The following is a 26,419-nucleotide window of genomic DNA, read 5'->3' on the forward strand; positions in this document are numbered from 1 at the left end:
CCCCCAACATCTGTCTGACTGCTGTGAGTCATAAACCATCAGACCTGAAACACGTCTTTCATTCCTGTTGTTCTACAGTCACAGAGACCTTCAGTGGTAAAACCTTCAGTGGGAGATCATCCCCAGTGTAAATGAATGGAAACATCCTCTCAGTGAAAGTGTGTGTGAAGGTGTGTATGTGTGTGTTAGTATCAGGATCAGAGAACGACAGTTTTCCTCCGTTACAGTCCAGATTGACTCTGATCCTCTGGAGCTTCTTCTTCACTCTGAGAGCAGTGTTGTGATGTGGTGGGGAGAGCGCTCTGTATTTACTAGACCAGAACCATATTCTCCATAATCCAGAGTGTATGTCTCCTTTCCTCTGGACAGACTCTGCCAACACACCCAGTTCCCAGTCTGTACTGTCTCCAACCTCGACGTCCCAGCTGTGAGTCCCTGAGTTAAAGCCCTCAGAGCCCAGGACAGAGCAGTAGTGTAACCTCTCTGGATTATCAGGAAGCTGCTGCCTCTGTCCTCGTCTCACACTGGTCAGATCTTCAGACAGGATGAGTTCTGGACCAGCAGTGTTTGGGTCCAGGATCACAGGAGTGTAGGAGACCACGTCCTTCATCTTGTTCCAGATGTTGAAGGTCAGGTTGCCCAGGTGTTTGGCCTCGTCTATCAGAGCTCCTGAGAGCAGCTGTGGATCATCCAGCAGGGGGCGCTGCTGGACTCTGTCCACTGCAGCCTTGTAGTTGAGCAGGAATGAGACGTCTTCAGCTCTCAGCTCGTCCTCTGTGGCTCTGACTGTGTCTGAAAGAGCTGCTATCTCTCTGCTCAGAGCCTCCATCTTCTCCTTCATCATCTGACTCTTCTGCTCCTCTTCCTCCCTCAGTGCAGCCATCCTGGCCTCCTCTTCCTCTTCCAGAAACTGGTGAAGCTTCTTGAACTGCTCCTTAATCTGCCTCTCTGTGCGTCGGGCCTGGACCTTCATGTGTTCTGCTGTTTGATCACACTTCACTTTAACTTGTTCACAGACCTTTAACTTCTCCTTTAAGGGCTCCAGAGTTTCCTCAAGTTCCTTCTTGTGTTGTCGTGCAGCTTCATCGACGGGTCTGAATCTGTGGTCGGTGTGTTTTTCTGAATCTCTGCAGATGACACACACTGGCTGCTGATGGTCCAGACAGAAGAGTTTGAGTTTCTCAGAGTGCAGACTGCAGAGAGCCTCTGAAGCTCTCTGATCTCTCTCCTGTAAGAAACTCTCACACAGGTTCTTTAGAGCAAAGTTAGGAAGTAGGAAACTCTTTGAGTGTCTTCTCTTACAAACTGGACACTCACGTGCTGGTTTCTCTGTCCACCAGTTCTGCAGACAGTCTTTACAGAAGCTGTGGCTACATGACAGGATGACAGGATCTTTAAACATGTCACAGCAGACAGGGCAGCAGAGATCGTCCTGTAACCTGGACGCCATTTTGTCTCTGAGTGACGCTGTGAACACAGCAGGCAGACAGCTCAGCCACTCCCTGTTCCCTCAGAGTTACTTTCACTTTGAGTCGTTGTTGCTGTAAAACTCTGGTTCAGTGTGAGCAGTCAGTATTCCAGTATTCCCAGTATTCCCAGTATTCCCCCCTGGAGCTGTCCTCTGGTAGTGGAAGTGGTGCTTTTGGTCCAGAGGTGAATCTTATCGTCCGTCTCTGACTGTGTGTCTCCTCTCAGTGACTCAGGCAGAATAAAAACTTGTTTCCTGGTTTGTCTCATGTGAGTCACATGAGGGGCGGAGCTTCTTCACAGCACCAGCACACACTCTGTTTTTATACCTGCAGTATACGTACAATCTACAAATACTTCCTCTGTGTTAGTAGATACTCTGCATCAGTCTCTGGAGTAAACAGTGTATGTTTCATAGTATCAAGGTGTTTTCATGTTACTGATTCAGATCCTGCCCAGGTAAGATAACCCTCCTCTCCACTGCCCCCCCGCTCAGCCCTCACATTACTAACGTTCTGTACCTGAGTGAACTTGTGTCATCGTCTGCACAACATTTGTTTCTGTTGTCGCTGCAGTGGAAACTAGAATTACTGCATTCCTGGCAGATGACTTTGAACCACAGTTACCGCCCTTTGGTTGTATGACCCCGCCCACCAGTCCAGTTTCTCCGACATGTAAGTCCTGCGCAAATCAACCATTTCGTTGTCAGTGGAGACCTGGCCGAGACAGCAGCGTACGAAAAAGTTAGAGCCTAACAACAGCACAATAAAAACCAGAACAGATCTACTGAAACATGTAGAAATATTAGAAAACCTGAACACAATGACAAGAACCAGCAGATTCATTCATCCTTGTACTTATCATTTCCATAACCATTTATCCTGTTAGAGGTCACGGGGGGTGGAGCCTATCCCAGCTGACACTGGGTGAGAGGCAGAGTTCACCCTGGACAGGTCACCAGACTATCACAGGGCTGACACATAGAGACAGACAACCATTCACACTCACATTCACACCTACGGACAATTTAGAGTCACCAATTAACCTGCATGTCTTTGGACTGTGGGAGGAAGCTGGAGCACCTGGAGGAAACCCACGCTGACACGGGGAGAACATGTCAGAGCACCTGGAGGAAACCCACGCTGACACTGGGAGAACATGTCAGAGCACCTGGAGGAAACCCACGCTGACACAGGGAGAACATGTCAGAGCACCTGGAGGAAACCCACGCTGACACAGGGAGAACATGTCGGAGCACCTGGAGGAAACCCACGCTGACACAGGGAGAACATGTCAGAGCACCTGGAGGAAACCCACGCTGACACAGGGAGAACATGTCAGAGCACCTGGAGGAAACCCACGCTGACACAGGGAGAACATGTCGGAGCACCTGGAGGAAACCCACGCTGACACAGGGAGAACATGTCAGAGCACCTGGAGGAAACCCACACTGACACGGGGAGAACATGTCAGAGCACCTGGAGGAAACCCACGCTGACACGGGGAGAACATGTCAGAGCACCTGGAGAAACCCACGCTGACACGTGGGAGGAAGCTGGAGCACCTGGAGGAAACCCACGCTGACACGGGGAGAACATGTCAGAGCACCTGGAGGAAACCCACGCTGACACAGGGAGAACATGTCAGAGCACCTGGAGGAAACCCACACTGACACGGGGAGAACATGTCGGAGCACCTGGAGGAAACCCACGCTGACACAGGGAGAACATGTCAGAGCACCTGGAGGAAATCCACGCTGACACAGGGAGAACATGTCAGAGCACCTGGAGGAAACCCACGCTGACACAGGGAGAACATGTCAGAGCACCTGGAGGAAACCCACGCTGACACAGGGAGAACATCTGGGAGCACCTGGAGGAAACCCACGCTGACACAGGGAGAACATGTCAGAGCACCTGGAGGAAACCCACGCTGACAGCGGGAGAACATGTCAGAGCACCTGGAGGAAACCCACGCTGACACAGGGAGAACATGTCAGAGCACCTGGAGGAAACCCACGCTGACACGGGGAGAACATGTCAGAGCACCTGGAGGAAACCCACGCTGACACAGGGAGAACATGTCAGAGCACCTGGAGGAAACCCACGCTGACACGGGGAGAACATGTCAGAGCACCTGGAGGAAACCCACGCTGACAACAATTTCCCCTCGGGGGTCAATAAAGTATTTCTGATTCTGATTCTGATTCTGACAAGGGGAGAACCAGAGAGGAAACACCGGCCACCCTCCACTCACACTAGGGGAGAGCGGACCCCAAGCCAGCACCAGCGCCACAGAACCAGCGGCCACCCACAGATTTTAACATTTCAATATAATGTAGTGAATCACTCACGAGCAGGAGACCAGCATAGCGTTTCGGGGAAAAAGGCCCGTTTATTGTAAACTCCACAAAACTCCGGTAGCTCTCCAGGGGGGTAACATGTAAAGGTCTCCGTCCCAAACTCAGACTCATCTGGACTAGCACCCTCACTTCCTAAAACACACACAATACCCCGCGGGGGCATCCCTCCCCCTCTCTACTCCACCAGTCTCCAGCCCGCACACTGACTGACAGCTGACTCCACTCATACCACACTCATCACTGCCCCCAGGGTCGCTACAATAATTTGCAAAGTAGGGCTCTAAATAGAGTCGTAAAAAGATATATCTACCCAATATATCTAATATCCAGTAAAGCCGAACTAGTAATGACACTGCACCTAGATGAACTATGTTAAGAGAAAGTTAGGATGATGGTTAATGTCAGATATTTTAACAAGTTCTCTAGAAACAGCGTTTTTGGGACTGTGATTGTTCCGGTTGTAGAGTTTTCAAATAGTGTAAATCTACTGAATATATCTAATATCTAGTACAGCCGAACTATCGTGTTATTATTACTGTTGGTGGGAAATTATAACAGCGGAATATATTTGCCGTTTTAATATCAAGAACACTTCCGTGTTTTTGTGTGTGTACAGGAATTCGTGTGGACACCACGACAATGGATCCTAAGTGACTTCACACTGGCATTATTTCTGTGATACACGCGCATAATTTTAGCTCTTAGCCTTGGTAGCTACATTAGCTTAGCCATGGCTTCTCCTTCTCCTGCCCTCTGTTGCTCGGTGTGTCAAATGTTCAGTTATGCCTCTGCCTCCTTTAGCGACAGTGGTAATTGTAACAAGTGTAGCTTATTTGCTGCGTTGGAGGCGAGGCTTAGTGAATTAGAAGCGCGGCTCCGCACCATGGAAAACCATTCAGCAGCTGCGGTAGTTAGCCAGTCCCCTGTAGCCGGTGCGGAGCCACATAGCCTAGCCTTAGCCTCTGCTAACTGTCCTCCGGTAACTCCCGTTCAGCCGGGAGGTTGGGTTACGGTTCGCCAGAAGCACAGCTCCAAGCCGAAGCCCACGGCTCACCACCAGCCTGTTCACGTTTCCAACCGCTTTTCCCCACTCAGCGACACACCCGCTGAGGATAAAACTCTGGTTATTGGCAGCTCTATTCTGAGAAACGTGAAGTTAGCAACACCAGCGGCCATAGTCAAATGTATCCCTGGGGCCAGAGCGGCGACATTGAATCAAATTTAAAGCTGCTGGCTAAAGCTAAACGTAGATTCAGTAAGATTGTTATTCACGCCGGGCGTCAATGACACCCGGTTACGCCAATCGGAGGTCACTAAAATTAATATTGCTCGTGTGTGAATATGCAAAAACGATGTCGGACTCCGTAGTTTTCTCTGGACCCCTCCCAAATCTGACCAGTGATGACATGTTTAGCCGCATGTCATCATTTAATCGCTGGCTGTCCAGGTGGTGTCCAGCAAACGATGTGGGTTTTGTTAATAATTGGCAAACTTTCTGGGAAAACCTGGTCTTATTAGGAGAGACATTCATCCCACTTTGGATGGAGCTGCTCTCATTTCTAGGAACCTGGCAAACTTTATTAGTAATTTAAATCCCTGACAACCCAGAGTTGAGATCAGGACTCAGAGTCGCAGTCCTAAACGCTTCTCTGAGCTTCTAGTTCAGTTACCCAGCCATAGTTTTAATAGTTTTATACAAACGGTGTCTGTCCCCCGACCGCCTAAATTATCTAAATCTAAAATTAAACAAAGAGGAGTTGTGCATAACAACCTCATAAAAATTAAAACCTCTTCTGTGACAGAAAGACAAAACAGGAGAATTAAATGCGGACTGTTAAATATCAGGTCTCTATCGTCTAAAGCAGTGTTAGTAAACGAATTAACATCAGATAATCATATTGATTTACTCAGTCTCACTGAAACCTGGCTGTGTCAAGATGAATATGTTAGTCTAAATGAGTCCACTCCTCCCAGTCATAATAATACCCACATTCCTCGAGGCAGCGGCCGAGGAGGGGGAGTTGCAGCCATTTTTAACTCTAGTCTGTTAATCAGTCCTAAACCTAAACTAGATTATAATTCATTTGAAAGCCTCGTTCTTAGTCTTTTACATCCGACCTGGAAAACCTCGCAGCCACTTTTATTTGTTATAGTGTACCGTGCTCCTGGCCCGTATTCTGAATTTTTATCTGAATTCTCAGAGTTTTTATCCAGTTTAGTTCTTAAATCAGATAAAGTTATTATTGTAGGCGATTTTAACATTCATGTCGACGTTGATAATGACTCCCTGGCTTCATTATTAGACTCCATTGGCTTCAGTCAGGGTGTACATGAACCTACTCATTGTTTTAACCATACCCTTGATCTAGTTCTGACGTATGGAATTGAAATTGATAACCTAAAAGTCTTTCCACAGAATCCCTCGCTATCGGATCATTATCTGATTACTTTTGATTTCTTTTTACTCGATTACACGCCACTCAGCAACAGTTACTATACTAGATGTTTATCAGATAGTGCTGTCGCAAAACTTAAAAATTAAATTCAATACCAATACCTTCAGTAACAGAGGTTTCCCGTGCCGACTTTAACCTCTCCCGAATTGATCATTTTGTTGATAGCACCGTAGGCTCGCTACGAACAACGCCGACTCTGTAGCTCCTCTTAAAAAGAAGTTAAAAAGCAAAGAAAGTTCGCTTGGTATAACTGTCAAACCCGTAAGTTAAAACAAATATCGCAAAATTTGAAAGGAATTGGCGATTAACCAAACTGGAAGAATCTCGTTTAATCTGGACAGACAGTCTCAAAACTTATAAGAGGGGCCTCCGCAATGCCAGAGCAAACTATTACTCAGCTCTAATAGAAGACAATAAGAACAACCCCAGGTTTCTTTTCAGCACTGTAGCCAGGCTGACTGAGAGTCAGAGCTCTATTGAGCCTTGTATTCCTTTAGCCCTTAGCAGTAATGATTTTATGAGCTTTTTTAATGACAAAATTCTAACTATTAGAGGCAAAATTCATGACCTCCTGCCCTCAGATAGTACCTATCTAACCTCAAACACAGCTGTAAAATCTAATATATATTTAGATTGCTTCTCCCCAATTTCTCTTCAAGAACTGACCGCAGTGATTTCTTCATCCAAATCATCAACGTGTCTCTTAGACCCCATCCCAACTAGGCTACTTAAGGAGGTCTTACCTATAGTTAACACTCATATATTAGATATGATCAATATATCCTTATTAACAGGCTATGTACCACAGTCTTTTAAGGTAGCTGTAATTAAACCTCTACTAAAAAGCCCACCCTGGATCCAGAGGTGTTAGCCAACTATAGACCAATATCTAATCTTCCCTTTATGTCAAAGATCCTTGAGAAAGTAGTCGCAGACCAGCTGTGTGATTTTCTCCAGGATAATAATTTATTTGAGGAATTTCAGTCAGGATTTAGAGTGCATCATAGCACTGAGACAGCTCTAGTTAAAATTACAAATGACCTTCTGATTGCTTCAGACAAAGGACTCGTCTCTGTACTTGTTTTATTAGATCTTAGTGCGCGCTTGACACAATTGACCATCAAATTCTGCTGCAGAGACTGGATCACTTAATTGGCTTAAAAGGTTCAGCACTAAGCTGGTTTAAATCTTATTTATCTGATCGTTTTCAATTTGTTGACGTCGCAATGAACCATCCTTACGCATACTAAAGTTTGTTTTGGAGTTCCGCAAGGTTCTGTGCTCGGACCAATCCTGTTTACTCTATATATGCTTCCGTTAGGTAACATCATTAGAAATCACTCTATAAATTTCCATTGTTATGCGGATGATACTCAGTTGTATTTATCAATGAAGCCAGAAGAAAGCAATCAATTAACTAAACTCCATAATTGCCTTAAAGACATAAAAACTTGGATGAGCACCAATTTCCTGATGTTAAATTCAGACAAAACTGAAGTTCTTGTTCTTGGCCCCAAACAACTCAGAGACTCTTTATCTGATGACATAGTTTCTCTAGATGGCATTGCTCTGGCCCTGCCACTACCGTAAGAAACCTCGGAGTAACATTTGATCAAGATTTGTCTTTTAATTCTCATTTAAAGCAAACCTCACGGACTGCATTTTTTCATCTGCGTAATATTGCGAAAAATTAGGCCTATCCTGACCCGAAAAGATGCAGAAAAATTGGTCCACGCTTTTGTTACCTCAAGGCTGGATTATTGTAACTCTCTATTATCAGGTAGCTCTAGTAAGTCCTTAAAAACTCTCCAGCTAATTCAGAATGCAGCAGCACGTGTACTAACAGGAACTAAGAAACGCGATCATATCTCTCCTGTTTTAGCTTCTCTGCACTGGCTCCCTGTAAAATCCAGAATTGAATTTAAAATCCTACTGTTAACTTATAAAGCTCTAAATGGTCAAGCTCCATCATATCTTAGAGAGCTCATAGTGCCATATTATCCCACCAGAACACTGCGCTCTGAGAACGCAGGGTTACTCGTGGTCCCTAAAGTCTCCAAAAGTAGATCAGGAGCCAGAGCCTTTAGCTATCAGGCTCCTCTCCTGTGGAATCATCTTCCTGTTACGGTCCGGGAGGCAGACACCGTCTCCACATTTAAGACTAGACTTAAGACTTTCCTCTTTGATAAAGCTTATAGTTAGGGCTGGCTCAGGCTTGTCCTGTACCAGCCCTTAGTTAGGCTGACTTAGGCCTAGTCTGCCGGAGGATCCCTCTATAATACACCGGGCCCCTTCTCTCCTTCTCTCTCTCTCTCTCTCGTATCCTATTACTGCATCTAGCTAACCCGGCCATTCTGGATGTCACTAACTCGGCTTCTTCTCCGGAGCCTTTGTGCTCCACTGTCTCTCAGATTAACTCATATCACAGCGGTGCCTGGACAGCGTGACGTGTGTGGTTGTGCTGCTGCCGTGGTCCCGCCAGATGCCTCCTGCTGCTGCCATCATTAGTCATTAGTCATACTTCTTCTGTTATTATACACATATGATTATTGTCACACATGTATACTGCCAGGTATTAATACATACTTTCAACATATTGTACCGCAGTAACCAGAACTATAACTATAATATTATTACTTCCATTAATGTTGTTGTAAGATACTGTCATTACCTGCATATCTCTCTCTCTCTCTCTCTCTCTCTCTCTCTCTCTCTCTGTGTCATATGGATTACTGTTAATTTATCATGTTGATCTGTTCTGTACGACATCTATTGCACGTCTGTCCATCCTGGAAGAGGGATCCCTCCTCAGTTGCTCTTCCTGAGGTTTCTACCGTTTTTTTTCCCCCGTTAAAGGGGTTTTTTTGGGGAGTTTTTCCTTATCCGCTGTGAGGGTCTTAAGGACAGAGGGATGTCGTATGCTGTAAAGCCCTGTGAGGCAAATTGTGATTTGTGATATTGGGCTTTATAAATAAAATTGATTGATTGATTGATTGATAATTTCAACCCTTTACGTTAGGGTGACCATACTTTGATTTCCAAAAAAAGAGGACACTCGGCCGGCCACGACATAGCCTACTTAAATGATACTCGCAGTTTACTCAAAGATGCCTTATAATGTTAATATATTTAAAATGTAAATGTATGGATAGAAAATTCAGTTATATTACAAAATAATATCTCTCAAAGACAGAAATTCAGATAGGCCCCAACAGGGGACACATACACACACTAGAGTGTGGCGATCCGAGCCCGACGGTACCCGACGGGTCGGCCGGGTTTGGTCAAAAATGTAGCTATAAATTGTATTCGGGCTCGGGTCGGATTCGGTCAGCTTTCAGTGAAAATGTAGTGTAAAAATAAATAAAATCCTATTGTCTGTCCTGTTTATTGCTTGGGCACTGTTATTTACGTGACAACACCTGAACATAACACACACACACCGGCTGTTTGTTTCTACCTCTCTCCTTGCTGGAAGCCTCGGACCTCCAGCCGCCCGCCTCCGCCTTGATTAAGTGCTGAAAATAAAATAAAAGAGGGAGACAGGTTTTTCCCATTTTATCTTATTTTGTATTATTTCTCCCTCTCCTCTCGCTGGAAGCGTCGGACCTCCCGCCTCCCGCTCCCGTCTCAAACACAGAGGTCTCCCTCTCCGCAGCTGAGCACGCCCGGCCTGTTAAATAGCCTGAAACCACTGTGTGACACAAACTCAGTGCTTTGGTCATTAAATAATGGGCTCGGTTCGGGTTCAGACAGAAACTCTAACACACACACACACACACACGGAAAACCGGACATTATCATCAATTTATAAACACCCCCCGGACGCCCCGGACAGGACATGAAAAGTGGACATGTCCGGGCAAAAGAGGACGTTTGGTCAGCCTACATTACGTGCTGCCACCACGGAATGCAGCGTTAAGAGGTCGTGGTCATTTCACGTATTTCTGTGAGATCAGGTTGCACCCAGACATAGTTTCAGCTCTTCCTGAAGGTTATTCCAGGTGAGAGCAGCAGAGCACAGAAAATCTGTTTTTCCAGGCCAGTATGAGAACCAGGAACAGACAAGTCAAACTGTAGTTGTATAACTGCCTAGAGTTGGTTGGTGTTCTCACGGCAGCATTTACAAGAGGACCAGATCAAATGCCTTGTGTGAGAAAGCTGCTCTTGATTGGTCAGAATTTCCATGTGGGAAAAATCCAGGAAGTAAAGCAAACGTTGAAGAAGAGTACACTTGCAAGATAAATGTGACACTTTCTAATGTCACAATGGAGGGACAACTACGCAGGTTGATTTTAGCGCTGCTCATCGTGGACTATATTGCTGTCATTGTTCATTTTAGTCAAAGCATACAGTTTGAAAACGAGGCAAACGCGGCTCCAACTAGAAAACAATGTTTTGATGCATTGGATGTGCTGAATGTGCATATTAAGGCAGTACAGGAGGAGGTGCACATTAATAATCCTCCAGGACTGTAACATGCTCATGTTTAACCCAAACAATGTGTCATGTGACTGCAGTTGCTTCACATCCAGGTCGGAACACCTTCTCACCGCAAACCAACCGCACCAGAGTTCCTTTGGAACCGGACTGAGACCACCTCTTCAAGAAGGTCTCAGTCCGGTTGTTTTGCTGAGTTCACATCACAGGGCTATTCCAGAAAGCGGGTTATGTGTAAACTCAGAGTAAGTTAACCCTGAGATGAGGGAAACTCTGGGTTTTCAGTTCCAGACAGAGAGGTAACTGAAACTCTGAGTCAGTCACCATGGTAACAGACTCTGTGAACATAACCTGCTCGCTGACAGGTTTTCTTCAATAAACCCTGAGTTTCTCTCTGTCTCCTCCCTCTTACACGCTGTTTCATTTCCTCATTCATTCAGTCCGTGTCAAAGCTTGTATCGAAGCGCATTCATTAGCGGAGATTTACCGTCTGTCACAGTCTAAATCCTGCTGGATATTAGTTTGTTACTCAGGACTGTCTGAAGTTACTGAATTTATGCACATCAGTCATTTCTTTGGACATCAGCTTTTGTCTTTACATTCAAATATTACACAGCGAGAATTCACCCTCAGCTCAGAATCAAACCTCTGTCCTTTTTATATTTATTATTTTTATAACACTGTGCACAAGGATCAGACTGTCAGTCTGTCAGAGCAGCTCCCACATGTTTATTGCACATAATGTGTAGGTCTAATTATTTAAATGTTAAAATGGGTATGAAGCTTTAGACACGTAGTATCAGTGACTAATGATCTCTGTCACTGATGTCACTGGTCGCACTGATGGAACATAACTCCTATAGCCTAATATTGGGGATTATATGTTCATATTTCTGAGTGAGCAATGGTGCAGCATTTCACTGTCTTTACATTTACTACATTTGTAGCTGAAATAAAGTCACTGAATGCTGTTGAGTCAAGATACAAATAGATGTGCAACATTTTCAAATCTACTGTATTTTAACCTCAACGTCTTTTCAGGTGCAAATCACCAAACATATTATTACTGGGTCAGACTGTGAGTTTACAGTCATGTCTTTATGTCTTTGATCTATAGCCTAGCCTATATGTTTGAAATCTTCTGCCTCCTGTGTTTTTCCCCATCAGATTAAACCTGAACAAATATATTATGATATATTATTAATATAATGTAATGTATCTACAGCCTGATACACAGTCAGATTCCACCACTTTATCTTCATTAAGGAAATGTAAGTCTGATAAATGATGAATAAACTTTTTTATTAACTTTATGGTTAACTTATTGACACTTTCCTCGCTCTGACTCAGGCTCTTCTTTTAAAGATAAACGTGCACCGTCTGCTACACATGCATTAATATCTCTACATCCACTGGATTAAAATGGAGGCGCTGTCTTTTATTGACCTGTTGCCATGGTGAATCGTGGAGTCGGAGCTCCATTGATGATGGCTTTTTATTGTCGGCTTAACTCAGAGTGAACATACTCAGAGTTGACTGAACTAACTCAGATCAGCTGTTCTGGAACCGGTAACTCAGAGTTTCCCATCTCAGGGTAAATCAGCTCAGAGTTCAGGGATAGACTCAGAGTTTGTTGAACCTCCTACCTGGAATACCCCTCTGCACAAACCAACCTGAGTTAGACTGAACCAAATCAAACAGGACAGGTGTGAACGCACCCTGAGCCTATGAAAGGTCAAAGATGGCCTCTGCCTCAGATTTTTAAGATCATCAACCTGAGGTTTAAAACAAACGGAGTCATCGAGCCAAATACTGAGATATTTATAACACGTGACGACCTCTAACTTCTTTCCCTGAGCAGTAAGAACATCAGGAGTGTTCACAGGCTTCTTCCCAGCATTACAGAAATGTATGATCTTAGTTTTATCAGCATTTAAAAGCAGCTTTAGTTGTGAAAGCTGAATCTGGATAACGTTAACGACAGCCTGCAGTTTGGCCACAGCCTCTGTGATGGATGAGCCAGCACAATGTATCACCGTGTCATCAGCATAAAAATGAAAACTGGCACCATCCACGTTTTGACCAAGACTGTTAATATAAAGTGAAAATATGAGGGGAGCGAACACAGAACCCTGGGGTACACCGTTACAAGTGTTGAGCCTGTTAGAGGTGAGCCCATCAAACTGAACACACTGAGACCTTTCTGAGAGTTCTGATACATAAAACACATTTTATTTATCACATTGGATAAATTAAATAAATGAATGACTGAATGCTGTGGACAGTGTTTGGACCCTCTGAGGAGTTTATGATGTCTGTGTTGATGCTCTCACAACATGCTGTACATGTAGGACAACATATTGCTAATGCTAATGCTAACTGCTAACTGTAGCATCCGCTCTTCCTTTAATAATAATCTGGGTATTCTTTATGAGTAGTCGACCACAGAGGTTTTATATGTGAGTCAGAAGTCAGTCTCATGTCTGTGTGTTCAGGATAGAGCTGGAGTCAGGTTAGCTTAGCTTAGCATTAGAACTGGAAGCTGTTTGGAGTTCAGAAACACATCGACCGACGTCTCTACAGATCACTGATGAACACATTGGTTTGATCTGGACACAAACACAAAGGTTCAAACACAATTTTACATCGACTTCAGATTTATATTTTGAACACCACTTATCATGCAGTCCCTTAAAACACCCTTAATAATAGATTCAGCGTTGTACATGTGTTGGGACATGTCGTCCAGCTGGCGGTCTGTTATTCACTGACTTTACAGCAGGAAACAGCACTTTACAATAAAAGCTCTGTGGCGGAAATTCACTTCAAAATAAAGTGTGTTTTACAAACTTGACACGTTTCAGAGTCACTTCCACCTTTGGACTGCAACCCACCAGTTGGGAACCACTGCTCTATCTTTTCATGTGACGCTGTTATCACGTTCATGTGTTAATATGTCCAAATTTATGGTTTAGAACTAAATATGTGATGAAGTAACGTTTTGAAAGTGCTGCAGGTGACCCGCCATGTTGGTCTCAGTCAAAAGAAACCTGCTATGCAGACGCAACCAGCGCAGAATTTAGAGCTAATGAGTCCTGAAGAAGAACCAGACAGACCGAATCAGAGATGGACCACAGGGAGGAAATCATGAAGTGTACATAACGGTAAACAAAACGCTGTCATGCATCGAGGTTTATCAGAGCAACGTAACATCGTCAGCTACAGAGCATTAATTAACAGCTGTGTTAGATCACGTTAAAGATTATCCACCAGAAGGTTACTGTCACAGTCTCATTACACACAACAAAATTCCAGGACTGTTCCAGGTTTTCCATGACCGTGGTTAGCATGTTTAAGGCTTCATTTTTCAGAGGCTCCGTCCACTTCTTTATGTCTGTCTGTGTGATGATCAGATGAGTCGTGGTAAACTGGAGGAGTTCCTGATGTTTCGTAGAATCAAAAAGGTCCCGAATCTTCAGTATCCTGAACATGAGCTGTTCTTCAGGAGACGATCGACAAGTTTTGGACCCAGAAACTGAATTCTGACAAACAACAAAAACAAACATCAGTTGATGAATTAAAACTTCTTCAGTGTTCAGGAAGTGTCTCAGTAAACTTTATGTGAACGTCTTCTCAAGCACCCTCAGTGATGCAGTGACCTCGTGCCTGACGAGCTGGTTAACTACTGTAGGTAGTGAGCTAACGGCTAACATGCTAACCAGCTGGGAACACAGGGTGCATTTGAAAATTCTCACTCCGAGTGCTGGAGCTCAGTCAACCTCAAACTGGACCGAGCGCTGCTGGAATGTACGATTCAGTTATCCAGAGCACCAAACTCTGAGAGCAGCAGAGCGCCGAACTGAGTGTACGTGTCATTAGACACCGAACGCTCTGTTACGAAAAACAACAGTGCTCTCATATTAGTGTAGAGCATCAGGTTGGATTAACGAACGCACCCTTGGTGTCAGTCTGTCACAGTAGTGTTTGTGTATCGAGGCAGATTAATGTCAATATCATTTGTGTGAACAGATCGACAATCTGTGTTAAAACAACTTTGACAAAAATAGATTTATGAACTAAAGTCCAGTTCAGACCAAAGATTCACCATCAGACGAGTTGAAACAGGAAACTACTGTGAGACCTGCGTGTTGACAGGAAGTGACCGCCATGAGACGGCGTATCATCTCTAGTCAACGACTCTCTGTGCTTCTGATCTGTAACGTTGACAGGAAGTGACCGCCATGAGACGGCGTATCATCTCTAGTCAACGACTCTCTGCGCTTCTGATCTGTAACGTCGACAGGAAGTGACCGCCATGAGACGGCGTATCATCTCTAGTCAACAACTCTCTGTGCTTCGTTCTGATTTGCAGCTTTTCAGACTTATTTTGTGGCTGAATATAATTTGTAGCTTCTTAAAATCTGAATGAGGATAGTGATAGTGAGATACTGGCTACAGTGATGAAATGGTGAAAAACAAACATCAGCTGGCTTGAGTCGAGCTCAGACCGGCCAGTTCGCACTGCTGACACTTTTATCTGCAACGCTCTGACTCTGTTTCATCTCGTCACTGATCTTTGGTCTGAACTGGACTTTAAAGAACTGGTTTCCAAATATGAAACAGATCTGCAAATACAAATTAAAACAAATTACAAATGACAAACTCTGAGGACATTTATGAATGAAGATGAAGATGAACAGAACCATCTACAGTGTAATGTGAGAAAGACAAAGGAGCTGGTGGCTCCTGATTGAATCCAGGAGGTCTACAGTGTTCACAGACAATAAACTGGACTGGTCCAAGAACACTGAAGCTCGCTACATGAAGAGCCGGAGCCGCCTCCCACATGTTCTCCCTGTGTCAGCGTGGGTTTCCTCCAGGTGCTCTGACATGTTCTCCCTGTGTCAGCGTGGGTTTCCTCCAGGTGCTCTGACATGTTCTCCCTGTGTCAGCGTGGGTTTCCTCCAGGTGCTCTGACATGTTCTCCCTGTGTCAGCGTGGGTTTCCTCCAGGTGCTCTGACATGTTCTCCCTGTGTCAGTGTGGGTTTCCTCCAGGTGCTCTGACATGTTCTCCCTGTGTCAGTGTGGGTTTCCTCCAGGTGCTCTGACATGTTCTCCCTGTGTCAGCGTGGGTTTCCTCCAGGTGCTCTGACATGTTCTCCTGTGTCAGCGTGGGTTTCCTCCAGGTGCTCTGACATGTTCCCCTGTGTCAGCGTGGGTTTCCTCCAGGTGCTCTGACATGTTCTCCCGTGTCAGCGTGGGTTTCCTCCAGGTGCTCTGACATGTTCTCCCTGTGTCAGCGTGGGTTTCCTCCAGGTGCTCTGACATGTTCTCCCTGTGTCAGCGTGGGTTTCCTCCAGGTGCTCTGACATGTTCTCCCCGTATCAGCGTGGGTTTCCTCCAGGTGCTCTGACATGTTCTCCCAGTGACAGCGTGGGTATCCTCCAGGAGATCTGACATGTTCGCCCAGTGTCATCGTGTGTGTCCTCCAGGTGCTCTGACATGTTCTCCCTGTGTCAGTGTGGGTTTCCTCCAGGTGCTCTGACATGTTATCCCTGTGTCAGCATGGGTTTCCTCCAGGTGCTCTGACATGTTCTCCCTGTGTCAGCGTGGGTTTCCTCCAGGTGCTCTGACATGTTCTCCCCGTGTCAGTGTGGGTTTCCTCCAGGTGCTCTGACATGTTCTCCCTGTGTCAGTGTGGGTTTCCTCCAGGTGCTCTGACATGTTCTCCCTGTGTCAGTGTGGGTTTCCTCCAGGTGCTCTGACATGTTCTCCCTGTGTCAGTGTGGGTTTCCTCCAGGTGCTCCGACATGTTCTCCCTGTGTCAGTGTGGGTTTCCTCCAGGTGCTCTGACATGTTCTCCCTGTGTCAGTGTGGGTTTCCTCCAGGTGCTCTGACATGTTCTCCCTGTGTCAGTGTGGGTTTCCTCCAGGTGCTCCGACATGTTCTCCCCGTGTCAGTGTGGGTTTCCTCCAGGTGCTCCCACATGTTCTCCCCGTGTCAGCGTGGGTTTCCTCCAGGTGCTCCCACATGTTCTCCCCGTGTCAGTGTGGGTTTCCTCCAGGTGCTCTGACATGTTCTCCCTGTGTCAGCGTGGGTTTCCTCCAGGTGCTCCCACATGTTCTCCCTGTGTCAGCGTGGGTTTCCTCCAGGTGCTCCAGCTTCCTCCCACAGTCCAAAGACATGCAGGTTAATTGGTGACTCTAAATTGTCCGTAGGTGTGAATGTGAGTGTGAATGGTTGTCTGTCTCTATGTGTCAGTCCTGTGATAGTCTGGTGACCTGTCCAGGGTGAACCCTGACTCTCACCCAGTGTCAGCTGGGATAGGCTCCAGCCCCCTGTGACAGGAAAAGTGATGTCATCAGCATGTCAGCAGGAGGAGGAGATGTTCAGAGGAGGTTCAGTTAGGGGGCGATCACACAGAAATGAGAAGATAGAAATGCGGACGCTTTAAAGACGCTTGAAACACTGGAAGCGCTTATTCAATGCGCGCTAGCTACTGGCATCTGACGCTCAAAAAGTTGAAAGTATTTCAACTTTTCAGCGTCTACGAGCGTCTAAAAAGAAGCATCTACAAAAACGCCCGTCTAAAAAGACGCCTGAATGCCGGTCAGACACGCAGTATCATAAGAAAACAATGGTTTTACTGGCGTCGTGTTTCTAGCATTTCACCTCGGTGTGATCGCCACCTTAAAGCTGTCGGTCGGTTTCACGCCTTATGATGGCGTGACCTTCAGAGAGCTGAGGTGTGAAGTGAGTGTGGTCGCAGGTGGTCAGCGCCCTGACCTCCACAACCTGTCTGGGGGTCAGTTGCATTGTAGGTAATGTGTGTGTTTGGCGTTCAGATGTGTTGGCGGTCACTTGGCGCTCAGACTTTGATGCTGCTGCTTTTCGTTCCTCTTCTTCTCTTGTTTGCTGGCGTCATTGCCATCCGGGTCATTTGAGGTGACCTGGGGACCAGCGACAGCCAGTTCGTCTGCTGCGGCGGCACCGTCCTCTGCGTCCTCGGCGTCAGTGGTGGCGGTGGCGTCTCTTGGACTGCGGCCACCCTGACGCTGTTCTTCCCATACAGCCTCCTCTCGTACTGCAGCAGCTGCTCCCAGAAGCCGGCGTTCAGCCTGACGAAGGGCCGGCTGTCCTGGACCCAGCGGTGGGCCTGGCAGAGGGTCACCCCTCGGTACCGCATCAGGTACGCCATCACCAATGCCGGCGAGCGACTCATACCAACGACACAGTGCACCAGAGTGCCCCCTGCGCGGTTACCATGGATACGCTCAGCCACACGGTCAAAGTGGTCTCCGAGGCGAGCGCTGGGCAGGTCGGAGACAGGAACACGCACACACTCCACCCCTGGGTAGGCGGGGCAGGTGTGGCTGAGTGTGGCGTTGACGATCAGTGTGATGCCCTTCTGTGACATCAGCGCAGCGTTGAGGGGGGCGTCGGCCCCGCTGAGGAACAGGGTGGGAGTGATCTGAGACACCGACATGACCTGTCAGGAAACACATCAGTGTTAACATGAGGACCAACAGCTGTTAGCCTAGCTTAGCATAAAGACTGGAAACAAGGGGAAACTGAAACAGTTTCTCCTTGTTTCCAGTCTCTGTGCTAAGCTAAGCTAACAGTTCCCCCTTGTTTCCAGTCTCTGTGCTAAGCTAACAGTTTCTCCTTGTTTCCAGTCTGTGCTAAGCTAGGCTAACAGTTTCTCCTTGTTTCTAGTCTGTGCTAAGCTAGGCTAACAGTTTCCCCTTGTTTCCAGTCTCTGTGCTAAGCTAAGCTAACAGTTCCCCCTTGTTTCCAGTCTCTGTGCTAAGCTAACAGTTTCTCCTTGTTTCCAGTCTGTGCTAAGCTAGGCTAACAGTTTCTCCTTGTTTCCAGTCTGTGCTAAGCTAGGCTAACAGTTTCCCCTTGTTTCCAGTCTCTGTGCTAAGCTAAGCTAACAGTTCCCCCTTGTTTCCAGTCTCTGTGCTAAGCTAACAGTTTCTCCTTGTTTCCAGTCTCTGTGCTAAGCTAAGCTAACCACACCCTGCTGCACGCCTCAGATGTTTGGCAGAAACACACCAGCAGGCTGACACATCATCATGTTTGGTTAATGAGTTAATGTGAGTGAGTTACCTGCTGCTGGTCAGATCCTTCTCTTTGGTTTCTGTTGTTTCCTCCTCTGATGACCGCTCTGAATGAACACACACACACACACACACACACACACACACACACACACACACACACACTGAAGATACCATAGAAGGTTGTGTGTGTCAGTCAGCCAGCCAATGAACTGAAGGGTTAATTTTAGGCTGACAGCTGAAAACTGCTCCTGAAGTCACGTGACTTATATTACACACACTCCTCTTTACTGTGAACACTTCATGTTTTATTAATTAGAATCAATTTATCATTGAACACAGAAAATTATTAAATTGTTTTAAAATATGTCAAATATATTATATGTGATACAGTATGTGATAAATGGAGATGGGCTCTGTCAGATGATGATGATGATGATGATTATTAAACATGTCAAATTATGTTTTGTTCCTATTGCAGTGCTCACAGTATTTATCAAATGTTCAATATAAGGAGTTTTATTTCATAGTTGGGCACAAATATTTATTTTATTTTTAGAACTATAAATACATGTGTAGCACGACACTGTAAGACACAATATATACAGTAATAAATTCAGTGTGTGTGTTAAATATACACTCAGGAGAGAAGAATTTTGCAGAGTTGAATATTTGCACCGATTATTATGTTAAAGACACTTTGTACCTTTGAGTCTGTGTTGAACAGTTACAATACAACATGAAGTGTAATTAAATATATTTAATAAGTACAGATATAAAATAAAATAAAGAGAGACACTGATGATGATGATGATGATGATGTAATTGTTCAGTAAATTTAATTAAAATATAATAACTAGTCCATTATGTACAGCATACCATACCATGACTTAGTCATACCAAACATTAGAAACAACACCAACATTGGTCCACAGGGGGAGCCACAGCGATCGGTCACATTTTAGCCATTTTGAAGCATTTTTCTGTTGTTATAGCGCCACCCAGTTGCCAATTAGAGTTAAATTTCTCCAGTCACCTTGAGGCGTCCTGTTCTACATATCTACCAAGTTTAGTAAAAATCCATATGGCGGTTAGGCCTAGATAAGAAATGAGCTCTCTAGCGCCTCCATTTTGTTTGATGGGGTCAATAATGGAGGGGTCCCCTCAGATTATGTGTGGTCATATGCCTACAAAGTTGCGTGGTGATGGGTGAAACCCTTGAGATGTTCTACACCTTTATGTGATGAGCCACGCCCTCCGCAATATTCATTGCCTTATAGAAGCTCAGTTTTAGGAAGTTTTCCAACTTTTGCCAAGAGGGAACTTTAGATATTGCTCCCTAGATTATGTTCACCCAGTTTCATGCAGATCGCTCAAACTTCCTAGGAAGAGATCCATTTGAAGTGTTTTTCAAACAATTCAAAATGGTGGAAAATCTATATAAGCGGAAGTTATGGGTTCTTGAGGCAAATGTGTTCCTCATGAGGAGAGGCATCTCTGTGCAAAGTTTCATGTCTCTACCACATACGGGGCATGAGATATGCCCATTCAAAGTTTGCCATTTCAATGGGTTGCTATAGCGCCCCCCTTTGGCCAATTGATGTAATATTGCTTCATTGGCATCCTCCCATGACCCTCTACCACTGTGCCAAATTTCACATGGATTGACCAAGTCAGTGAGGAGACAAACATGGAACACACACACACACACACACACACACACACACAGTTTATATAGTAAGATAATAATGATGTCGTCCTGTTGGGGGCAGTGTGTGTGTGTGTGTGTGTGTGTGTGTGTGTGTGTGTGTGTGTGAGGCTGCCGGAAGTTGAGAGGAAGCGGCAGCAGCAGAAGAAGAGCAGCTAGCTAACTGTTAGCCTGTTAGCTTCCTCCGTCATGGCGGAACTGAACCGACAGCTTCAGGAGTATTTGGCTCAGTCCAAAGGCGGCGGCGCTAAGACCATCTCCCAGTCCAGCTCCAGCTGTACGGTGGACCTGGATGACCCGGAGCCGGTACCGGGGAGCTGGTTCGGGCGGTGGTCGAGCCCGTGGTCCGGGAGCCGCGGCGGCAGTCCGTCCGGCCAGAGCTCCGGCGGAAACAGCGGCTTTTCTTGGCCGTGGTCGGCCGAGCCGGACCCGTGCCTGCCGGGCATGAGCCGCCGGCAGCGGCTGGTGGCCTTCGGGGTGTGCGTGTGTTTTTCGGCGCTGTGTTTCGGACTGTCGGCCCTGTACGCCCCGCTGCTGCTGCTCTACGCCCGCAAGTTCGCGCTGCTCTGGTCGCTCGGCTCGCTGTTCGCCATCGCGGCCGCGGCGGTGCTGCGCGGCCCCAGCAGACTCATCGCCGGCCTGCCCACCTCTCCCGGAGCCGCCGTGTACCTGTGCGCCCTCGGAGGGACTCTGTACGCGGCGCTGAGCCTCCACAGCACCGTGCTGACCGCGCTGGGTGCCGCCCTGCAGGTCACCGCCATCGTCGGGTACGTGGTGTCGCTGCTGCCCGGGGGCAGCGCCGGGATCCGCTTCATGGGAGGGATGGCGGCTTCCGCCATCAAAAGGACCGTCACCGGGAAAAGCATGCCGATCTGACCGGAGACCGAGCGTCAGAGGCCGGGCACATCTCACAGACAGGGTCCGGGGGCCCCCAGGAGCCGCAGAGGGGTCCCCGTCAGGAAGTGACTGTCGGTACATTCCCTGCAGGCTGAGGCTCATTGACTGATTATTGATTATTGACACGTGCTGCTGCTCACAGGACCAAATAAAGTTTAACATGTTCAAACTTTATTTTCTCTCATGTTTCTGTGCTGCAGGAAACAGACCGCTGTGTGTGACCTCTGACCTCTGAGCTCACTGCAGACACTGCCTGCAGGAAACATTCTCTCTTTGTTTGTTTGTTTGTTTGTTTGTTTGTTTGTCCCCACTGAATTCTGGGATTCACCAGTGTTTCTTATTCCTGCTCCTCTGAGGTCAGAGAACATTTTACTGGAGCTCCAGATGAGAGGAAACATCTGTTCGTCCGTCAGCAGGAGACACGAGTTTTATATTTGAACATTTAAAAAATACATGAATTTCAAATAATCTAATTTAATTATGATTTAAAGTAATTCAGGTGATTACATTATTAAATCTGAAGGTTATAAAATAAAACTTTACTGTCTAACCCTGTTACTGAGCTCCTGAGCGTCGCTCTGCTGCAGAGTAACTGAGTAAATAAGTACTGGAGTATTTTAATGACTCGTCCACACCTCAGAGGGAACACTGTGTGTTTGACTCCTGTGATTTAAAATGAATATTTTTGCACACAAATCAAATATAAAAGTGCAGCTGAAACCATCTGTCGATCGATCAGAACATTAATTGATTACTGGTGACTTACTTTTTCCTTTGAAATAATTTCATTATTTTACTGATCTAAATTTGTTAAAGCTCCTGTGTGAGCAACATTCTTACTGCAGAGTAACTGAGTAAATAAGTACTGGAGTATTTTAATGACTCGTCCACACCTCAGAGGGAACACTGTGTGTTTGACTCCTGTGATTTAAAATGAATATTTTTGCACACAAATCAAATATAAAAGTGCAGCTGAAACCATCTGTCGATCGATCAGAACATTAATTGATTACTGGTTTGATCTGTTTCATTTTAATACAAACTCATTTCAAAGCTTCTCAAATATGACGACTTACTTTTTTTCCTTTGAAATAATTTCATTATTTTTACTGATTAAATTTGTTAAAGCTTCCTGTGTGAGCAACATTCTTACTGCAGGACTTTAATTAGTAATGGAGTATTTGTACAGGGTGGTATGAGTACTTCTACTGCAGTAAAGATGTGAACACTTCATCACTGCGGCTGAGACACAAATATTGAGTCATTTCCTGTTCTTTAAATTTCCAGCAGTCCACCCCATGACGCTCATCCAGTCCACCCCATGGTTGTATGACTCCCAGTCCACCCCATGGTTGTATGACTCCACCCACAGTCCTTAATGGTGACATGACTCTGAGTCCACCCCATGGTTGTGGCACCCACCAGTCCACCCTGTGGTTGTTGACTCCGCCCACCAGTGTTCAGGGCCACCAGTCCACCCCTGGTTGACAGGTGAGCCTGCCCACCAGTCCACCCTGTGGTTGTATGACTCCGCCCACCAGTGGATTTTCAGAGAGCATTGCTGCATCAGGCCCCCTGTGCTGCTGAGGGGTCGCTGACTCCGCCCACCAGTCCACCCTGTGGCTGTTTGACTCCGCCCACCAGTCCACCCTGTGGTTGTATGACTCCGCCCACCAGTCCACCCCATGGTTGTGTGACTCCGCCCACCAGTCCACCCTGTGGTTGTATGACTCCGCCCACCAGTCCACCCCATGGTTGTATGACTCCGCCCACCAGTCCATCCTGTGGTTGTATGACTCCGCCCACCAGTCCACCCTGTGGTTGTATGACTCCGCCCACCAGTCCAGTGTCTCTGACAGTCTCCATCCATGTCAGTGAAAACATGGATGCTTCACACACAGAAGATCTATACAATCAGCACAGTTTCAAGATTAGAGTCACCAATTCAGTATCTGACCAAATGTCTCTCCTTCTGTTCCTGAGATATGACGTTAAAACATGATGATGTCACAGTCAAGCTGACCTTTGACCTTTTGACCTTCATTATTTTATCCTGTTAGACATTTGTGTCAAGTTTGGTCAGAATTAGTGAATGAATTCTTCAGTTATGGACAAAAACATGTTTTGTGAGGTCACACTGACCTTTGACCTTCAACCACCAAACGCTAATCTGTTTATTCTTCAGTCCAGGTGGACGTTTGTGCCAAATTTGGGGGAAAAAAAAACCAACAACAAAAAAACAGAAAGGTGTTTTTGACATATCAGGTTCATGGGGATGGGACAGATAGACGGACGACCTGCGAACATAATGCCTCTGGTCTCGGCTGTCACCAGCGCCGACACCGCAACATTGATTTATTATTTTTTTGACACTGATATTTGCTGAGACAATCGAACTGTGAAAATGTGAAACACGTTTTTACTCTGACCGTTGGTGTTAAAGTGTCAGAACTACCAGACGTAATAAAACAAACTGACTTCAGGCTGTCAGTGACGATGTTTCCACCTCAGCACAGAAACATCTGCACATGATTCCAGGATGTTCAGTGATGCTAACGTTTGGTCAGGTGACCCGCGGTGACGACCGCAGGTCACCTGACTAAAGAAGCGTCCACATGTGGCAGCAAGGGAGTTGAAGTGTGAAGCTTTATTGTCCACCTCAGTGAAAACACAAAAACATAGAAATCTTTTACAAAAAGCAACAAGACGAAGTGACTCTGAAATAAAAGAGACGGCTGATGATTCTCTACAGTATTTTACATTAAAATGATCTGAGCCGCCGTGAGACGTTCACTTCCTGTCCGTCCTCGCAGCGCCACAGATCTCAATGTGTCACATGACCAAAAGTTCGTCTGGGGGGGGGGTCTCAGGATCGGGACTTGGTCTCAGGTCTGTGGAGGGACCAGCAGGGACCAGACGGCTGGAGGAGGGGACTACCGGCCCCGGACACCCCCCCTTGGTGGTCCTCTGGGCGCTGGTCCTCCTCTCCTCGGACCCGGTCCAGGTCCTGGTCCAGGTCCTCCTCCAGGACCCCAGCCGCCTCGCCCCCCTCGACCAGACGGACCGTAACCCCCGTCATCCCTCTGGGGGGGGCGACCTGCAAGGAGGTGACGTGAGGGGAACAAAGTCAGTTCACTCTTCAGATGGACTTTGATCTGATCGTTAAAACTCTTCATACAGACACAGCTCAGAGCTCCACATCAAACAACAACAACAAAACAATAAAGTGACTGGGTAAAGCCCCCACACTGTGACATCACTCCAAATTAAAGCAACACAATGGAGTTTTTGAGCCCTCAAAACATAAAATATATATCCAAGATCCTTGTGATGGTTCAACTCAGTAGGTTGGATGATTCCATCGTCACTGCTGGAGAGTCTGTTTCACTTGTACTGGCTCGATGCAGCGTCAGGGTTCAGGTACGAACCCAGACACAAAAAGGACTACAGAATTTGGCTGCTTTATGGCATACGTCATGTCCCCCTCCTCGTCATGTCCCCCTCCTCTCTTTAGAGTAGCGTAGCATACACACAGACAGCTTTCATTTTAGTTTGTCTTTAACACTTTGCTGAGCACCACGAGCACCATGTGCTTGTGTCAACCGTGATTGTAAATCATAAAAGCGGTGAATGAGAGACTGTGGTCAGAGCAGACTGAAATATGGCTTTCTACATGCTGATCACATGTATTGATAAAGTATTGGCTTGGCTGGCAGAGGTTTTATCGCACTTATCCACAGTAACAAGCGTAGCTGTCGTCAACTAGAGTAAACTTTAAGTTATATTCCCTTCATCTGCACCGCGGCCTGTCTGACTTCACTCTGTTGAGTTTGTGTATGTGTATGTGTGTGTGTGTGTGTGTGTGTGCTGTGAGGAGGAGGTCAGCCCTGACATGCAGAGAGCAACTCATTTGTGTGTCGGCCTCATCATGTATGTACAGAATACTATGAGGCTGCTTTACCTGTGCTGAAGACATGATGATGGCGCACTACACGGCCAGCTTCAGGAAGTTCACCGGCATTGTTGGCTTGTCAACAAATGCACGCACAGAAAGATTTTTGCGACAGTTGTAACAGACAATACCATTTTTCGTCTGCAGGAGGAGCCCGTGAGGTGAAAAGTGCAATCCCCCATTGTGTTGCTTTAAAAGGCAGATTAAAAAGACGTAGTTTTAACTCATTACAGTGTTTGTGTTTTGTCCTGTTGGTGGCGCCGTAGTCGTTAGTGACGTTAGTTCACTGTGTTCTCACCTCCGTCAGCTCCGGGGGACTCTCGCTCTCGGAGGTCTCCGGCTCCCGGTCCGTCCTGCCACGGACGCTTCCGCGGGGGCAGAGACGCCATGTCCATGCCCTGCAGAGAGGAGGAGCGCTCACGCCCTGCTGGAGACGACCCATCATGCATCTGCTGACCGTCCCGATAACCATCGTGACCTACGGATAGGAGCAGAGAAGACTTTACTGTTGACGTGCGGCAACGCGGTGAGGAACAGAGAGTGAGACAATGAGACAGTGGGACAGAGTGGGACAGAGAGTGAGACAGTGAAAGAGTGATACAGAGAGACAGTGAAACAGAGAGTAAGACAGAGTGAGACAGACAATGAGACAGTGAAACAGAAAGTGAGACAGTGAAACAGAGTGAGAGAGTGAGACAGTGAAACAGAGTGAGACAGTGAAACAGTAAGACAGAGTGAGACAGAGTGAGACAGAGTGAGACAGTGAAACAGAGTGAGACAGTGAAACAGTAAGACAGAGTGAGACAGTGAATGAGACAGTGAAACAGTAAGAGTGAGACAGTGAAACAGAGTGAGACAATGAGACAGAGTGGGACAGTGAAACAGAGTGAGACAATGAGACAGAGTGAGACAGTGAAACAGAGAGACAGTGAAACAGAGTGAGACAAAGAGTGATACAGAGAGAGAGTGAAACAGAAAGTATATACATATATATGTATATATGTGTTTATGTATAAAATTGTATATTATATATTAAAAACAGGGGACACTCAGGGGACACTCAGGGGACAGGA

General features: G+C 46.3%; 4 protein-coding genes, 1 long non-coding RNA gene and 1 pseudogene across 6 annotated transcripts in view; 3 read left to right on the forward strand and 3 right to left on the reverse strand.

The window, feature by feature from the left end:
- Positions 1–2: 2 nt before the first annotated feature.
- On the reverse strand, positions 3–1,693 carry LOC125902743 (nuclear factor 7, ovary-like). The gene has a single exon (XM_049599335.1). The coding sequence runs from the start codon at positions 1,448–1,450 to the stop codon at positions 59–61; it is 1,392 nt and encodes a 463-aa protein (XP_049455292.1). The 5' UTR covers positions 1,451–1,693; the 3' UTR covers positions 3–58.
- Positions 1,694–4,532: 2,839 nt separating this feature from the next.
- LOC125902751 (uncharacterized) lies at positions 4,533–6,116 on the forward strand (annotated as a pseudogene).
- Positions 6,117–14,258: 8,142 nt separating this feature from the next.
- LOC125902764 (uncharacterized) lies at positions 14,259–16,780 on the forward strand. Of its 2 annotated transcripts, XR_007451175.1 has the most exons (4): positions 14,259–15,869; positions 15,999–16,086; positions 16,439–16,526; positions 16,571–16,780. It is a non-coding gene; the product is annotated as an uncharacterized LOC125902764 (long non-coding RNA). The 2 variants fall into 2 exon arrangements; XR_007451176.1 differs by lacking the exon at positions 15,999–16,086 and having other exon boundaries at positions 14,259–15,825; positions 16,351–16,526.
- A 10-nt stretch (positions 16,781–16,790) lies between these two features.
- On the reverse strand, positions 16,791–18,926 carry si:ch1073-184j22.2 (dual specificity protein phosphatase 18). Its single transcript, XM_049599353.1, has 2 exons — positions 18,839–18,926; positions 16,791–18,215 (listed from the first exon to the last, which is right to left on the reverse strand). Exon 2 carries the CDS (start codon positions 18,210–18,212, stop codon positions 17,595–17,597), a length of 618 nt encoding a protein of 205 aa, XP_049455310.1. The 5' UTR covers positions 18,213–18,215; positions 18,839–18,926; the 3' UTR covers positions 16,791–17,594.
- Positions 18,927–20,644: 1,718 nt separating this feature from the next.
- Positions 20,645–22,125, forward strand: sft2d3 (SFT2 domain containing 3). Its single transcript, XM_049599352.1, has one exon. It carries the CDS (start codon positions 20,687–20,689, stop codon positions 21,371–21,373), a length of 687 nt encoding a protein of 228 aa, XP_049455309.1. The 5' UTR covers positions 20,645–20,686; the 3' UTR covers positions 21,374–22,125.
- Positions 22,126–24,026: 1,901 nt separating this feature from the next.
- The window catches only part of wdr33 (WD repeat domain 33), a 38,313-nt gene continuing 35,920 nt past the window's right edge, over positions 24,027–26,419 (reverse strand). The window contains exons 20-21 of the mRNA XM_049599267.1: positions 25,645–25,824; positions 24,027–24,491 (exon numbers count right to left, since the gene is read on the reverse strand). Coding sequence (XP_049455224.1) covers positions 24,328–24,491; positions 25,645–25,824 — 344 coding nt within the window. The 3' untranslated portion in view covers positions 24,027–24,327. The remainder of the gene's footprint in view (positions 24,492–25,644; positions 25,825–26,419) is intronic.

This window comes from Epinephelus fuscoguttatus, linkage group LG15 (genome assembly GCF_011397635.1).
Source record: "Epinephelus fuscoguttatus linkage group LG15, E.fuscoguttatus.final_Chr_v1".
NCBI lineage: Eukaryota > Metazoa > Chordata > Actinopteri > Perciformes > Serranidae > Epinephelus > Epinephelus fuscoguttatus.

Coding starts and splice junctions, on each gene's coding strand:
- LOC125902743 (XM_049599335.1), bottom strand. CDS start 1,450: ATGGCGTCCAGGTTACAGGACGATCTCTGCTGCCCTGTCTGCTGTGAC.
- sft2d3 (XM_049599352.1), top strand. CDS start 20,687: ATGGCGGAACTGAACCGACAGCTTCAGGAGTATTTGGCTCAGTCCAAA.
- si:ch1073-184j22.2 (XM_049599353.1), bottom strand. CDS start 18,212: ATGTCGGTGTCTCAGATCACTCCCACCCTGTTCCTCAGCGGGGCCGAC.